The sequence below is a fragment of the Natator depressus genome, chromosome 26, assembly GCF_965152275.1.
Source record: "Natator depressus isolate rNatDep1 chromosome 26, rNatDep2.hap1, whole genome shotgun sequence".
Taxonomy (NCBI): Eukaryota; Metazoa; Chordata; order Testudines; family Cheloniidae; genus Natator; species Natator depressus.
This window is the reverse complement of record NC_134259.1, coordinates 14,667,944-14,684,343: the sequence shown is the minus strand read 5'-3', so window position 1 is coordinate 14,684,343 and position 16,400 is coordinate 14,667,944. Positions and strand designations below refer to the sequence as shown.

Sequence of the window (16,400 nt, the reverse complement as noted above, 5' to 3'; positions counted from 1 at the left end):
CAGTATGGGGGGCGGGCGCCTCTCGTGGGGAGCCCCTGCGGGAGCCTTCACAAAAAGCCTGGTCCTCTCGCCAAGAGGAGCCGTGACAGCTCAGGCCACTCCGGCTCCGGCCGAGAAAGATGGAAGCCCCCCAGCCCCCCATTTCCACCCCCCACCCCACTTAACTGCAGCACCTACCTTGTGCCTCAAGATCCAGCCAGGGCCTGCCCCGCTCCATGGCCTGTCAGCCCCCCCCTACACAGCGCGCAGTCCCTGGGAATGGCACAGACACAACAGGGCAGATTACAACTCCTTTACCTGCGTGGCCCCGGCTCTTCGCCAGGCTCTGCCGCTCCGGAGACACTCGGCTCCTGGCGCCCAGCTTCACACGGACTGAACACACTGGTGGTGGTGATGAGCACACAAGGCAGGTGTCCAGCCCGGCGCCCCGTGCTGCGGCTAGCGGCCCTGCGCCCGGACGAGGGGCGGGCCCGGCTGCAGGCAGACTGCGTCCGTGGCAGACCTTTAGCCCCCTGGCGGCCGCGAGCTCTCCGGGGCTGGCGGCCAAGCAATGTCCCTGCGCCCGCGTGTGGGGATCTCCGGTCCATGGGGCTGCTCAGGAGACCATCTGACGCTGTCTGCAATCAAGGCACCAGGTGCCTGGGGCCCCTGTGATCGCTCATCCTTGGGGGGGAGAGGAGGACAGGGCTGCAAGGACTGTGCCCCCCAGCAATCAGCCCAGGTGACGGATGGGCAGCCCCACCGGGGCCCACTTGTGAAGACTGGCAAGGCCAAAGCTCCCAGCCTGCCATGTGGGCTCTCTGCTGGCAGCCGCTGGAAGGGGCTGGCGGCGATGGGCCCTGGCTCAGGAGGGCAGGGTGTTTCGCACTGAGTGGCTGGGGTGGGGTGGCACCCAGCGCCCCATGGGGAGGGAAGCCTAGACAGGTAGCTGCTCACACGGCTCTGCCCTGGGGCAGGCCAAGGAATCCCAGCAGGACCCCTGGAGCAGAGCTGGCTTGGCGGGCACAGGGGAATGGCCCAGGCTGATGCTGGCAGAAGAGGGACAGCCCAGGGCAGCCTGGCAGAGAACACACCAAGGAGAGGAACGCCCAGTCCAGGGACACACACAGGGCACCCCATGGAGGAACCAGCCCACAACCCGCCACCTGCATCTCTCCTGCGGCCCCCACCCAGCTCGCCAGGTGCCCCCAGCAGGTCTGGTGTGGTCTGGGCACGCTACTCCCTGGAGGTTTGTTGGCACAGACGCTGCCCAGGGCTCCGGCCACTGAGGGGGGACTGGGGCGATCTCCCGTGGACTGGAATCCAGCTCTGGCTGCCCTGGCAGTTGGTCCTGATGCAGCGAGATCCTCTGCAGCAGAGTCCAAGTGGCTGGCATCCTTCAGGGCAGCAGGGGGGTGCGGAGGGCATCTGGGGCATCCCGCCCCATGAGATTATTGCTGCTGTCAGGAGAGTCCCCGAGGACCGACTCCCAGCCAAGGGGCGGCTAAGGCAGCCGGGAGGATGCTAGGCTAGAGCTCCCACGCTGACATCAGTGGGTCCTGCGGGGGGAGGGGCTCCATGCCCGTGCTCTCGTCTTTCCCAAGCGGCTGGCTGCTTTTTCCTGGTACCAGAGCAGAGAGAGCAGCCATTACACGCCCATTTGGCCCCAGATCTCTAGGACCCACAGATCCCAAAAGCCCTTGCACAGATGGAGAAACTGAGGCAGGGGGAAGGGCAGGGACTTGCCCAAGGTCACGCACAGGCCAGCGGCAGAGCTGGGACTAGATCCAGGTCTCAGCCCAGTAGGCCACACTGCCTGCTGCAAGGCTGGGCCCAGGAGCTCCCGCCAGCAGTCAGTGTAACCAGGGAGATGGCTCCAGCTCAACCCCCTGCCCCCTCACCCCCCCACGGCCGTGTCCTGGAGCTCAGGCTGTGCTGCAGTGCCGTGACCCGGACTGGACCACGGGAGCCAAGAACGCGGGGGGCTAATTCCCCTCTTGACCCACCACCCAGGGCGTGGGGCCCCGTTCACCAGCCCGAGCAGGGAACAAGGCCTGTGCTGGGGGCCATGGCTCCCTGGCTGAGCAGAAGGGAAGGCCGAGCGTGCTGGCCACGCTGGGCCGCCAGCACCCTGCCTGAGGGAACTGCTCTGCACCCCGGCTGCAGGGGGCGTCACTGGGACGGTGCATGAGCATCCGGCAGCCACGGCGGCGAGCCTGGCTCCTTACAAGGGAGGCCAAGCCAGCTCTGGTCTCCCTCCGAGCTGCCCTACATGGTCGTCCGTGGGCCTTCTTCCCAACCACACGCTGGGGTGGTACTGGCCCCTCTCCCGAGAGAAGGCAGCACCAATCTCCGCCCTACCCCCATCCTGCCAGGCTGCCGCTCATGGGGACCAAGAGCTCCAGAAACGAGACGGTGACGGTCGGGCAGGCCTGGAGCCCAGCAGCCTGAGCTGTAGCCAGTGACGGGTTTCAGGGCCTCCCGAAAGGCCTCGGGGGAGAGACATGGCTACGGGGGTGGGGTGGGCACCCAGACAGGACTAGGACGGAGACAGCCAGCCCTTGGGGACGGGCCAGGCCCCTGCACCGGTCACAGCTCCCAGGCCTGGGAGTCAGAGCAGATCGAAGGGAACCCTCCCCACCCCGAGCCCCATGGGCAGAGCAGGGGGAGAACCCTGCTGTACCAAGCGGACAAAGGTTCAGATATTTACCTCCTGCCCATCAGTAACCCAGGGATCCTGCAGAACCCGCCATCAACTGGAGAGCTCCGGGGTGCCCAAGAGAGAGCGCGTGGCTGGACAGAACGCAAGAGAGAGATGGTCAGCCGCTGAAAACGAGGGAAGAGAGAGTGAAAGACACGACACGCGGGCGGGGTTATCGGCCAAGCTGGGGGGTGCCCGCCAGCGCATGCTCCCAGCAGCTACCAAGCAACCCTCAGCTGCTTCCTGTGGAGAATAGCAGAGATGGGGAGCACCTGCTGAGGGGGCTGGGAGAGGCCGGGGTCTCCAGGTCACTGCAGGGGTGCTGGGCAGGGAGAGGCGAGATGGGGCACACAAGACTGGGCAGCACTGGGCCATTCCAGGGGACTCTGGAGATGGGCGCTGACTCCAGACATCCCCGTCCTCAGCCCTACAGACCTTCCATCCCCGGGAGCGCAGCATGCTGCCTTCCAGCTGGGTCAGAGAATGAGCCCAGCCAGCCCGGACCAGGCCTCCCTGTGAGCAATTCTGGAGTTGCCTGCCCCGGGGAAGTTCCTTCCTGACCCCTTCCCTCACGCCCTGCAGCATGAGGGTTCATAGCTGGGGGAGGAGCCCAGGGCACAGGCCTCCTCGTCTTCCAACACAGAGACACGCAGCCGGTCGGCGAGCGAAACACCAGGCCGAGACACCAGGCGCAGCCACTGCTGTGGAGAGCCCCGCCTGTGTGGGCAGCAGCGAAGGGGTTAAACGCAGACCCGCATGCAGCAGTGGGGAGAGCAGGAAGGGGTGGGTGCAGGCAGCCCGCTGGGCTCGGATCCTGAGTCCTCACGCAGCAGCCAGGACGGGGTCTGGGAGCTCTGGAGCTGGCCACAGCCTGCCCAGCCCATCTGCACTGGGCACATGGAGGCCTGGCATGTGCCCCCCCGAGCAGCCCCCAGGGTGCTGTGCTTTGGGCCACTCCAGCGAACGCCGGCTAAGTGGACCTTCAGTGGCGCATGGCAGCCTCGGAGAGTGTGTTTGCACCGCGTCCCCTGGGCGCCGACCACGGTACCTGGCACAGTGTTCCTGTCGTCCAGGAGCTTCGTCTGGCTGTTGGGGACAATCTTCAGCTCCACGCTGTCGGGCGACTGGGGGGACGGCTGTATCCTGGAGGCCATCAGGGCATTGAGGTACTGCAGCCGGGTCACCTGGGGGAGGTGAGCCAGAGCCCTGAGCGCGCAAGCCCACCCCGGGCACAGGGGCCTGGGTGCTCCCTTTTCCTGGCAGGGGCCCAGGTTCCAGCCCCAGGGCTGGGTGCTGTTGGGGCTCCAGCCAGCCCTCCCTGGAGGGATGGTGCTCACCCGGGGCCAGGCTGGATGGGTGCAGCGGCTCCAGAAAGGCTGCTGTGTGGGAAAGCGAGAGAGACCCAGAGGGACGCATGATCCCTGAGAAAAGGGGACCAGAGCAGGGATGGGGCAAAGCACCCCATAGGCGTCCCCAGAGGTGGGGTCTCCCAGCCAGGGAGGCGGCAGAGGTGCGCAATCACGAGGGGACAGAGGCTGCCCCAAAGCACAGTGCCACCAGGGACACCCCAGGATTCAGGATGCTGTGTACCTCCCACAGGTCCTGGCTCTCCTTCAAGCACAGGGGACATGGCCAGAGACCCAGGGAACGGCTGAGCACCAGCAGAGTCGTTTCACTTGTGGCATGCTCCAAATCTGAACCCAGATGGTCCTAGGGGAGAGCCAGTGCTGGAACCCTAGCAGGAGGTAGCAGTCCCTCCCTGCTGCCGGCTTGCTGCTCCTTCCCAAGGGCAGGGTGCGGCTGCACACCCATTCACCCAAGTGAGGGGGCAGTGTGGCTGTGGCGAGGATCACACCGAGCAGTGGCTTATCTCCTTGGCAAGCCCGGCACCGAGAGCACAATGGTGCGCGTCTGTAGGGCCCTAAAAACCCGGCTCTTTTCCGCCCAGGGTTAGGGCTGGCAGCTCGCGGCCCAGCTGAAGCTGTGGAGGTTTCAATGCCAGCGGGCGGCCCTTACCTTGATGAACTGCAGGTCGGTGAGTGCCCGGACGGTGTAGTCGGGGCAGTACGGGGGGTAGGCGGTGCTCTCGCTGCAGTCGAGCGGCTGCTCACACCGGTTTGGCCGCAGGGTGGACGCTGGTGACTGGTGAACTGTTGGCAGGCAGAAATCAGGGGCCAGAGGGATGGGAAGCCAGTGGGGAGCCCAACACCCCAACGGCTGGTTGGGAAGGAACCTGGTCTCCAGGTCTCCCCGCCAGTGGCCTATGGCCACACAGCCAGGCTCACCACCCCTTCTGCTACCAGCCAGCCAGCAACACCCCAGCCAGGCCAGGAGCCGTGCAGAACTCAGGGCCTGGACTCCCCCCAGCACCGGGCTCTCGGGGGCGGCGCACACCCGTGGCCCCGCGGCGGCTCTGCAGAGAGCTGGCGCCAGGCCCCGGGGCCAAGCCCTGCTGCTGGTGGCAGGAGGTGGGTGCTCACCCGAGGAGGGCGCCATCAGTGCCGAGACGCCGTAGTAGGTGAATGCGCCGTTCTCGAATTTCAGCCCCTCCTTCCCGATCTCCACTTCCAGCCTGCCCTGCGGAGGAGAGGGCCACAGGTCAGGGGCAGCACTGGCCAGCTGCTCGCCAGAGGCTCCTCCCCCAGCCCAGCGGGGCAGAGGCTCCACCGTCACAGGGTGGGCAGTCAGTGCCCGCCTGGCTCTCTGCCCATACCTGCTGCCAAGCTGGCACTGCCCCCCAGCCGGCCTCCCAAGAGCCAACGCACTTGCGAACCCTGCGCCAACCCACAGCCTGGCTCCCCGCACTCCTAGGCGTGTGTAGCAGAGCAGTGAGATAGGGGCTTGGTTGTGCAGGGTGCTGCCTGGTCCGGTGAAAATGGAGCGCTCAGAGAGCGCGGGAGGGGAAGAGAGGCGCGGAGGAGGACAGGGACGTGCCCGAGGCCACAGCCAGGGCCGGAATCCAGCCCAGTGCCCTGCCGGCTGGCGGACCAGACCCCAGCGCTGCGCTGATCTCGGGGGGTAGCGGGGGCAGGCTGGTACCTGCAGGACCAGGACGAAGTAGTCGACCGGCTGGCTGCGCTGGTACAGGTAATGCTCGGGCGCCAGGCGGTCGCGCTCGTTGAATTTCACTTCCTGGCTGACGCTGGGGTGCCTCAGTAGGTGCAGCAGGACCTTCTCGGAGATGCGGGCCGGGCTGAATAGATCCACCTCTGGTGGGGAGCGAGGGGCAGAGAACCCAGCCTGAGCCGCCGGCTCCAGGGACAGGCTGCGCCCCTGCAGGGAGTTTGAGGGATGGGCCCCAGTTGCTCCCCCTGCCCCGAGCCCAGGGGACGGACTGCGCTGTGTGTAACGGGGTCGGACTGGCAGCAGTCTGCCGGGGAGGTAGGCCAGGGGGAGCCCAGAGCCCTCTCCTGCCAGTGATCAGCCTGGAGATGCCCCTGGGCCTTTCCCCCCTGGCCTGCCGTGCACGAGCTGTGGAGCCAGGCGGGGGGCACAGGGAGGGATGGGTGGCGGGCGGCTGGCTCCCTGCCCTGACTCACCTCGGGACAGGAAGCGCTGCGTGGCCAGCAAGAGCTGTGGGGAGATCTTCACCTTGTGCTCGTTGTCAGAGCCCTTGAACAAGGAGAAATCTTCCTTCCTGTGCTCCAGCAGGGTGCCCATGGGGGCTGGCCTCTTCCGCACCTTGTTCTCCTCTACGGCACGAGAGAAGGGGACAGGGCAGGCCGAGCCAGTGTCACACCAGCCGGCAGCATAAACCTGGTCCCCGGACTCTGGGGATCCCCAGAGCAGCTGCAGGCCGACGATCCCAAAGCACTGCAAAGGCACCTCAGCACCCCCCCACCTTACACAGGGAAACCGAGGCACAGACAGGGAAGGGACTTGCTTTAAGTCATGCAGGAAATAGCGACAGCTGGGAATACAGCACTGCAGTGAGGCTCCCCATGCTCCCACTGACTGCTCGAGCCCACAGCTGGGAACGGACTGTGGGCGACCCGGGTTCCCCGCCCTCCTGAGGAAGAGCTTGGGGGCAGTCCTGGGGGAATTCGCATTCTTCTGTCAGCCTGGCTTGGGCCGGGGGGAGGAGAAGGGGCTGGGGGATAGGCAGGCGCGGAGCCGCCTGCACAGAACAATGCACCCGGAGCACTGCCCGCCTGCCACTGCTGTCCCCGGGGTTGACTCTGCAGCCCCCCAGACCCGAGCCAAGCTGCTGGGCGCGCCGAACGGGGCTCACTCACTGTAGTCATCCGACTCGTCCAGGATCTCTGACCTGATGATCTCCTCGATGACGTCCTCCAGTGTCACCAGCCCCATGGCCTCGTAGAAGGGGTCGCCCTCGCCCTCGCTGTTCACCTTCTGCACGATGGCCAGGTGCGATTTGCCTGGGGGGCGGGTTACACAGCTTGCTACAGGTGCCAGGGAGGCCTCAGAAGTTCAAGGCTATCCAGCAAGTCAGGAAGAGAACCCAGGAGTCCAGCTCCCAGCCTCATGCTCTGACCACTAGAGAACTCTGCCTCTCCATCCTGACGCAGCTTTTTATAAATAACTACGGGGAGCAGCAGAGCAAGGGCGGAGCAGAGCAAGGGGCTAGGCGGCAGCCTCCTTCTCCTGCCCCCCAGCACTCTCTGTCCCCCCACTCCCAGGCCGGACATTGCAGCAGCGAAGATGGCCAAGGGAGAGATTTTCCTCAAGGGCCCTGTTCGGAGCAGGGCCTTCCCTCGCCCGGCTGGGGCTCAGCAGCGCCGCGCACAGGCCAGGGACCACAGTACACTCCAGGGAGCCGAGAGGGATGCGTGGGGTGCTTGTTCTTGGAGAGCCCTCAGGTGGCTGGTATCCAGCCCTGCCTTCTTCCCATTCTCTGACTACGGGACTCACAGATTCCAACAGAAGGGACAAGGTGGTCTAACTGGCAACCTGCGGGCCAGATCCAGCCCTCAGGACCATTCCGTCTGGCTGCGCACCATTTTGCTCTGCCAAACGGCACCCTCCATGCGGGGGGAGTTTGTGTGCACCGTACGGGTGAGGTCATGCACATGGAGGACACCTTTTGGGTTGTGTATGTTGCCTGCACGCCTCAGCATACTGCCCACATCACTGAACAGGGTGGTCCTTCTGTACAGCACCGGCCAGAGAACTGCCCCACAATACCTCCTAGAGCAGCGCGCCTGGAAATACAGCCAGCCTTGATTTCAAACTGGACAGCGATGGAGAATCCACCATGATCCATGGTGAATTGTTCCACTGGGTAATTACCCTCCCCGTTACAAATGTGCACCTTATTTCCAGTCTGAATTTGTCTCGCTTCAACTTCCAGCCATTGGATGGTGTCAGATCTTCCTCTGCTAGACTGAAGAGCCCAGTATGAAATCTTTGTTCCCTACGTAGGTACTGATAGGCTGGGATCAAGTCTCTTTGTTAAACTAAATCAATTAAGATCCTTGAATCTCTCACTCTCAGGCAGGTTTTCTAATCCTTTGATCATTCTCGTGGCTCTTCTCTGCCCCTTCTCCAATTTATCAACATCCTTCCTGAACTGTGGGCACCAGAACTGGACACCGGATCCCAGCAGCTGTTGCACCAGTGCCAAATACAGAGGGAAAATCGCCTCTCTGCTGGAGATTCCTCCGTCTACACATCCCAGGATTGCATTAGCCCTTTGGTCACAGCATTGCATGGCTTGCTCATGCTGAGCTGATTAACCCCCATATCTTCTTCAGAGTTATTTTTTCCCAAGAAAGTCCCCCATCCTGAAAACACGGCCTGCAGTCAATGCTCCCAGATGTGTACATTTACATTTAGCTGTATTAAAACACATTCTGTTTGCTTAAGCCCAGTTTACCAAGCAAACCAGGTCTCTCTCTATCAGCGACCTGTCCACTTCATTATTTGCCACTCTCCCAATTTTTGGGTCATCTGCAAACTTGATCAGGGATGATTTTATGTTTTCTCCCAGGTCACTGATAAAAATATTAAATCGCATAGGGCCAAGAACCGATCCCTGCAGGCCCCCACTAGAAACACACCCATCCAATGAGTATTCCCTGTTTACAGTTACATTTTGAGACCCCCACTGACTGCACACCCCTAGTTGTCACCTACCACCCCACCTTGAAACCCAAATGGGATATCATCAAACAATTACAACCCATACTCGACAGAGACCTCATCCTGAAACAAATCTTTCCCAAACCTCCCTTTCCGGCCTTCAAACAACCGGCTAATCTCATCAAGCTCACCATCAGAAGCCAGCTCCCCACAGACCAGGACCTCTAAGCGGCACCAGAGCCTGTCATAGACCATCAAGGTTGGAAGGGACCTCAGGAGGTATCTAGTCCAACCCACCAATCCCCAATTTTTGCCCCAGATCCCTAAATGGCCCCCTCAGGGATTGAACTCACAACCCTGGGTTTAGCAGGCCAATGCTCAAACCACTGAGCTATCCCTCCCCCCACAGAACAACTGCTTCAAAACCCGCAGACACATCTCCACTGCTACGATGATCAACACCCCTGACCACACACCTGTCAAGGTCCGTGGATCCTACGCAGGCCTGTCACAGCACTAAACGCCCCAACAACTGTGTGGGTGAAACCAGCCAATCACTGCGCTCTCCAATTAACTCACCCAGGAACATGCTAAAATACAAACACACCCTGTGGGTGAACACTCTTCACAAACCGATCAGCCTGCCTCCGACCCGTCAGTCCTTGTCCTCAAGGGAAGCCTGCACAACACCTTCAAAAGACAAGCCTGGGACCTTCAATTCCTAACTCTGCTAGACACTAGAAACCATGCACTCAGTAGAGACACCGAGTGCCTGTCTCATTCCAACAATCTGTAACCCACTAGCCCTCTGTCTGCTGTCCCATGACTGCAGAGGTGTTAACTGCCCACTTCATCCTGAATGGTCTCTTCCAACATGACAGGTGTAACTCCTTCTGCACACCAACCCCTTCCGCCTGATGTGAGCTGGGACAGCCTGAGTACCTTTCCAAGCCCTGAAGAGCTCCTCTCTCTCACCCACAGAAGTGGGTCCAGCGAAAGAGATTACCTCACCCACTTTGTCTCTCTCATTTTGAGACCTATCAGCTTTTAATCCATTTAACATGTGCCAGGTTAATTGTGTGTCCTTCCAGTTTTTGATCAGCAATGCTGTGCTGTACTAAATCAAATGCCCGACAGAAGCACTGTTACCTCTACCAACCAACCTTGTAATTTCATCCAAAAAGACATCAGATTTGTTTGACAGGATGGATTTTCCATAAACCCATGTTAATTGGCATTAATTATATCACCCTCCTTTAATTATTATTCCAGTCTTGGATCAGCCACTCCATTACCCTGCGCAGGATCGGTGTGAGTGACAGGCCTGTGATTGCCTCGGTCATCCAGTTTACCCTATTTAAATACTGGCACAACATTAGCTTCTCTCAGGGCTCCAGGAGTTAATGAAAATCAATGTTAAAGGTCCAGTGAGCTCCTAGGCCAGCTCTTTTCAAACTCTTGGATGCAAGTTATCTGGACCCCACTTCCCCAAGGGCATCTTAGCTGCTTCAGGCTGGTGACACCATCCAGGCTGCACATGCAGCAGAGTTGGGCTCTGGCCAGAGAGTGCTCAGCAGGTAGGCGGAGAAGATTGGTCTTTTGCTGCCGATCCCACGTCTCTGGCCTGGGAGAGCTGGTTTTACTGCAGTACAGTGGCGTAACAAATGCTCTGAGCTCCTATCACAGTTCTAAGGCGCTCAGAGCACTTAGTGACATGCATCCCTATTGTCACCTGCACTCTACGGAGGGGGAACAGAGGCAGAGAAGGGGGGGAAGTGAGTTGACCAATGCCACAGCGTAAGTCAGTAGCAGAGCTGGGAACAGAACCCAGGAGGACTGACTGCCAGCCCCATCCCCACTTCCCCCCCAGAGCTCACAGCAGAACCCAGGAGTGCTGACTGCCAGTGCTCTGGAAACAGCAGAAATCAGTGGTGATTGGGCAAAGGAGCACTTTTCGTTCACACCTGCTGCCAGCCAGCTAGGACATACCTGAGGATGGGGGAAGGGGAGTGGCACGCTGGAAGCAGCATGGCAGGAGAAGCCACCCAGACGCCCTGCCCCCAGTGAGATGCTCCAGCAAAGGAGTGGGCCTTTGGGCACACCAGGCAACGTTAATAGGCCTGGCATCGCCCCCAGCCCTGCCCACGTGGGTTTGTCTCAGCTGAAGCCTGAGTCACGGGGCTCCTTGTGCTGATCTCAGTGCCCCCGCAGCATGGGCAGTACACGTGGGTGCAGGTCATGCTCTGCTCTGTGGGGTCTCCCCGAGCTGTTCTCACACACACCGGGTTTCAGCTCGGGCTGTCTGAGCTCAGCAAACAGGATGTTCTCCTCCCCTGCCAGCGCCCTCCAGGGCTCAGGTGAGCGGCTTTGACCCGCTGCAGCCTTGTGTCCTCTCTCTAGCTCCTTGGCCAGGTGTTCCCAGATATCCAGCCGTGCACGTTTGCTGGGGAGGCCACCCGCTCCTGGAAGACTCTGCAGGGACTGGCCCTGGATTAACGCCACACGGACACCGTGGGTGGGCTGCTACTTCCGAGCTCGCATGTCCTTAGACTCGGACATGACGCAAGCTGCCGGGGCTGGGGGCATGGCCTATAAAAGGCACAACAACGAGAGGCCTTCTGATAGAGGTGAGGGGCCAAGCAGAACCGGTTTGCTTTGCGCTCGGACCCCAGCAGTCCAGAAGGGCCCCCGCTGTGCCAGGCACTGCACAGACCCTGTTCGAGACAGGCCGCGCCCCAACAGAGATAACAGAGTTCTCTCTCTTACAGGCCTGGGGAGGTGAAGGGACTTGCCCAGGGTCACAGGAGGTCCGTGGCAGAGCCTGGCTTGAATTCAGGCCTCCTACAGCCCAGTCCAGTGCCTTAGCCAGGCCAGCCACCCATCGCCCTCCCCCAGCATTAGAGCGAGGTCTCCCTTGCCCTGACTTCTCTTTAGCCAGGGGGGCCCCAGGAACTGGCTGGAGGCCCCCTGGTTCAGTGCTGGCTTTGACATGTGAGAGCTGCAGAGCGTTCAGACGGAGAGGCTCCTCCCTCATACAGCTGGGGCAGGAGTTGGGGCTCGACACCAGACCCACAGATCCCCCCCCTCCCCTGCCTCCAGCCAGGAGTGAAGCAGCCTGCTCCAAGGGCCCTGGGGAGCGCGGAGCAGGTGACATGCACTCAGCCGTGGGAGCAGCCAGATCCCTGCAGTGACGCCGAGGTCACGGAGGCAACGAGCTGGCCCTGCCAGAAGTTTCCATGGCAGCAGTGGGCCCTGGCTCACGCAAAACGCTCTCCCCGCAGAGACCAAAGCCAGGCCTGCCTGCCCGTGCCCTGGAGCCCAGCAGGCCTGGGGACGTACAGCCTATCCCCACCCTGCGGGAGGGAAGAGCCTGGCTTTGAAGGTGACCTTCCCCAGGACCCACGGGGAGGGAGGGCTTTTCCTGACTGTACTGAAATTGGCACTACCTTGGGGGATGTCAGGACAAAAGGGCTTTTCTGCTGGCTGCTGTCCCCCAGGCTCTGCAGCCGGGCAAGGAGAGCACCATGCCCACGAAGCAGCCATGACGGGGCAGGGTTTGCAATCAGGCTGTTTAAAACACCCTGTGGTTCGGTTAGTTTTTGCCAACCACATGCAACTCAGACACCCACGAACCACTTGGGAGCAAAGCTCTCTCTGTTAAAGATTTTACAGTCCTTCAGCTCACTCCACTGCCCAGCTGTGCCCTCCCAGGAGGCCAAGAGAAACCCCACCGGGAACATCTGATGTTCCCAAGAGGCACCTGCAGGCACCAGAGGAACGTCTGCAATTCCCGCCAGTCTGAGCGTGGGCTCCGAGGGGGTCCGGCTGGTGGGGGTGGCGGGGATAGCTAGGGCAGAACTTCCACAAGGGTGGGGACTATGACCTGCTCCGCAGCCCCCAGGATTCCCCCGACCGGGCGAGCTTCCAGAGCTGGTCTGGCAGCCCTGGCGCAGGTGGCTGGCGCGTGGCATGGCTGGAGAGGTTGCAATCCTGCACACGGAGGTACCTCCCAGGGCTTTGTTACCATGGGGAGGAGACGATAAAGCACCAGAAGTGCCAGACTGGAGCAGAGCCCAGGCCCACGTAGCCCAGTGTCCCATCTCCAGCAGGGGCCAGCCCCAGCTGCTTCAGAGGGCGGTGCAGAAAACCCCGCAGCAGCAGACGAGGCATGAGCTGCCCCGTGGTGGTTGCACCTTAACTCCCAGCAGTCAGAGCCCAGCTAAGCCCCTGAGCTGGGGGGAGTTTGCACTGGCTGCCCAGGAACGATCTCACAGTTTCTCACTCGGATCATGCAGACACTGCTTGCCCGGGGCAGGTGGCTATCTGCAGGGATTTACGAGAAAGGTGCTTTCGGACGTTCTTGTGCCAGAGCAGACAGCATAAACATCCGCCAGAGCATCAGCTGGGCCAGGTGTCTCAGGCCTCCTTGGCACAGGAAAGCTCAGCCTGCCACTGCAACCCTGGCACTCTGCTGACCGTGGGCCCCAGGTACGATACACAGGGTTTACTCCCCACGGGAAGTTGATGGGCAGGCACCAGCATGCCGCAGGAGATCAGTGCCAGTGGCAGGGTTACTCACGGTGCACCATCATGCACCGCCGGACACCAAGCTCTGCTCTGCCCTGCCCCAAGAGCGCCTCTTGCTGGCTGGCTAATGAAAACAGTGCTGCAAGCTTAGGAAGAGTCTCAGCAGTGCAGAGGGGCCAGGGGATAAACTCGCCAGGGGATAAATCACTCTAGCATCAGACAGCATGGTCCAGTGGACTAATGTCAGGGTCACGAGGTAACAACTGAGGTCTATGCTGCATGACCACTGGGACATCACAACCCCTCTGTGTCCCCACCCCCAGACAATGAGCCTGACCCAGCACCCGGACGGTGGGGCCCCTCAGCACTGTTCCCAGACCCGTCGTTCAGAAGGCATCTCTCCTTAGCCATTACTTTGAACACAGTAGCTGTCACAGCATCCTGAGGCCCCTGTATTCTCTGCCTGCTGGCCCTGCGCTTGGGGAAGTTTCCAGCCCTGTAAGCATTTGTTCTAGCCAGCTCAGAGTCCTGCTTACAGCCCCCACAGACCATGGGGCCTTAAGACGTAGGAACTTAGAAATCCCAGCAGTCCGATTACCCCTGCACGCCTCCCCTCAATCTGCATATAATTTCAGCAGCAGAGTTCAGCTCCTGAGTTAGAGATTTGTGCTCACAGGCCCTCAGAACAGTTGAAAGTGGGCTAAGATGCGGGTGTCTCAAAACCATTTCTGCTAGAATCAAGTCGGGTGGAAGAAACTCAACAGAAAGTGACCAAAGAGTCCAGTATCCTGTGAGTTGCCAAGTACTGAACAACTGGGCTCCCCACCTACACAGCATCTGTTTAGGACTCTTGCTTCGTGAGGTCTCTGGCCATAAAACAGAGGCTGATCTCAGGCTTAGTCTGCGGGACTATAGGAAGACACTCCACTCTACATGGGAGATTTGCAGAGCGTCTGGTACAAACCAATCTACAGGCTATGCTCCCAGAGCATGGCACTCTCTGAGGCGGCAGAGGGCAGTGTACGTTACCACCACACTAGGGCAGGGACAGGAGACTGCCACCTACAGCTGAAGCTGGAAGGCTGAAGTTTGGCCGAGGTGCTGGCACTCACTGAGTGCCCAGCAGGGCCTCTAGCGGCATGCTCGGGCATTGGGGGCAGCACTGACCCAGAGGGAAAAGCGGCCCTAGCCAACCCACTCCAGGCAGTGCAATATCCCCTAATGCTGCGCTGTGGCAGGAGGTCAGTGCGGGCTGAGCGGGGACCGATTCTCCTATGGCACCCCCAGCCTGGCCCCCGCACAGCACCAGAGCATCGGGTCAGCACCAAAACCAAGGGGAGAGCACCTTGTCCAGAGCTCCCGTCGCCCCACTCCCTGCAGCACAGCACCCCCCCCAGCACGGAGCTGGAGCACTGGGGCCAGCACTGACCGCAAGGGGAGAGCACCCGTGCGTCTGCCCAAGCCCCAAGCAACCCAAGGGCAGGGCGGCTACCTCGTTTAAACTCCTCCAGGACGGCGTCCAGCTTGGTGTCGTTGAAGACGAAGTGCAGGGGGTGGTTGTAGAACTTGCTGATGGTGCTGAGTGGCACGCAGTCGTCCGGGTCCACGAGCGCCAGGTCCTTGAGGTAGAGGATGTCCACCAGGTTGGTGCGCTCCTCCTCGTAGATGGGGATGCGGGTGTAGCCGCTCTGCATGATCATGGACATGCTGCGGAAGTCCAGCACGGAGTTGGCGTTGAGCATGAAGCACTGGTCCAGCGGGGTCAGCACGTCCTCCACCGTCTTGCTGCGCAGGGCGCCCTTGCTGAACTCCTCGCGCACGAGCTCGTCGTACGGGTCGCTGCCGCGCACCGTGCCCGCGAGCGTCTCCCGCAGGAGGCAGGGGCTGGCGTCGCGCGGCAGGGCCAGCTCCAGCAGCTTGCTGAGCGGCAGCGAGACGGGGCAGGTGAGCAGCATGCAGAGCCGGGTCAGCCAGCGCCCGCGGGGGGCCAGCGCCAGCCCCCAGCGCGCGCAGACGGCGAAGGGCAGCAGCTCGGCCAGCAGGAAGACCAAGCCGGCCGCGGCCAGGATGGCAGGGGCCAGGGCCCGCAGGGCCCAGCAGGCGAGCACGGCCAGGGCGGCGTTGGCCAGCGAGCTCAGCAGCAGCAGGGAGCAGAGGGCGAAGGGGCCCCGGGGCCTCGCCAGCGCCTGGCCGGCCTCCCGCGCCGCCCCCGAGCCGCGGCCCCGCAGTGGGCCCAGCTCCGCGGGCTGCGGCCAGAGCGAGCCGAGCTGCAGGGCCCGCAGCAGCGCGGAGAGGGCCAGCAGCAGGGCCAGCAGCGGGGGCAGCAGCCAGGGGGCCGGGGGCGGGGGCAGCAGCCAGGGGGCCGGCGAGGGCGGGGCCGGGGGCGGGGCCAGCAGCCGGGAGGGGGGCGGGGCCGCCCGCTCGCCCCGCCCCGCGCCCCCCGGGAGGGCGTGGCCCGGCGCGGCGGGGGCCCAGGGCCAGCGGCGGTCGCCCAGGCCGGGGCCGTAGACGCGCAGGCGGAAGCGGGCGCCCGGCGCGGCCCGGACCAGCCCCCCGCGGGCCCGGGCCCCCTGCTCCGGCCGGAAGCCCGGGGCGCGGGGGGGGGGCTCGCGGGGCGCGCCCCCCCCGCCCGCCGGCCCCCCCCGCGCGGCGGCGCAGCCCAGGCACAGCGCGGCCACGGCCCAGCGCAGCCCCCCGCCCCCCGCCATGGCCGGCCGCGAGTGGCGTGCGCGCCCCCGCGGCGATCAGCTGACCCGCCGCGCGCGCCCCCGGGCCCGCCCGGCCAATCGGAGCGCGTGGCTGACGGGCCGCGGCCAATGGGCGCAGGGGGCGGGGCCGGCGGCCCGGGGAGCGCAAGCTCGGCTGCGCCGCACGGTAAACAAGCGCGAGGCGGGGGCGGGGCGCTGGATTTAAAGGGCCAGAGCCGCCCCCCCCCAGCCAGGCATGGCGGCGGGGACGTTTATCCGCCGGGCCCGTGCGCGGGGCAGCTACTGCGGAGGGGAGGCGGGGGGTGAGTGGCCCATCCGGGGGGCTCCTCGGCCCGAACCCCTGGACACGGGCCGCGGGTACCGAGCCCCCCCCTCGGGCCGCACCCCGCGTGCTGAGCGCCCCCCCATGGGGAGCGGGTACTGAGCCCCCCCAGCTAGGGCCG

The 16,400-nt window shown here is 62.8% G+C and overlaps 1 protein-coding gene across 1 annotated transcript; it reads right to left on the bottom strand.

The window, feature by feature from the left end:
* Window positions 1-266: 266 nt before the first annotated feature.
* On the bottom strand, window positions 267-15,261 carry CNNM3 (cyclin and CBS domain divalent metal cation transport mediator 3). Its single transcript, XM_074940186.1, has 9 exons — window positions 14,742-15,261; window positions 6,916-7,059; window positions 6,220-6,372; window positions 5,720-5,889; window positions 5,161-5,257; window positions 4,697-4,830; window positions 3,729-3,864; window positions 2,690-2,772; window positions 267-1,600 (listed from the first exon to the last, which is right to left on the bottom strand). Exons 1-8 carry the CDS (start codon window positions 15,202-15,204, stop codon window positions 2,732-2,734), a joined length of 1,338 nt encoding a protein of 445 aa, XP_074796287.1. The 5' UTR covers window positions 15,205-15,261; the 3' UTR covers window positions 267-1,600; window positions 2,690-2,731.
* Window positions 15,262-16,400: the final 1,139 nt, after the last annotated feature.

What these genes read in the sequence shown, in the direction of transcription:
- CNNM3 (XM_074940186.1), bottom strand. Translation starts at nt 15,204, where the DNA reads ATGCTGCTCACCTGCCCCGTCTCGCTGCCGCTCAGCAAGCTGCTGGAG. An exon ending in CCTGGAGGAGTTTAAACGAG is followed by an intron (nt 7,060 to 14,741) that starts GTAGCCGCCCTG and finishes CCCGCCCCCCAG; the next exon opens with GCAAATCGCACCTGGCCATC. An exon ending in GCAGCGCTTCCTGTCCCGAG is followed by an intron (nt 5,890 to 6,219) that starts GTGAGTCAGGGC and finishes GCTCCCCACCAG; the next exon opens with AGGTGGATCTATTCAGCCCG.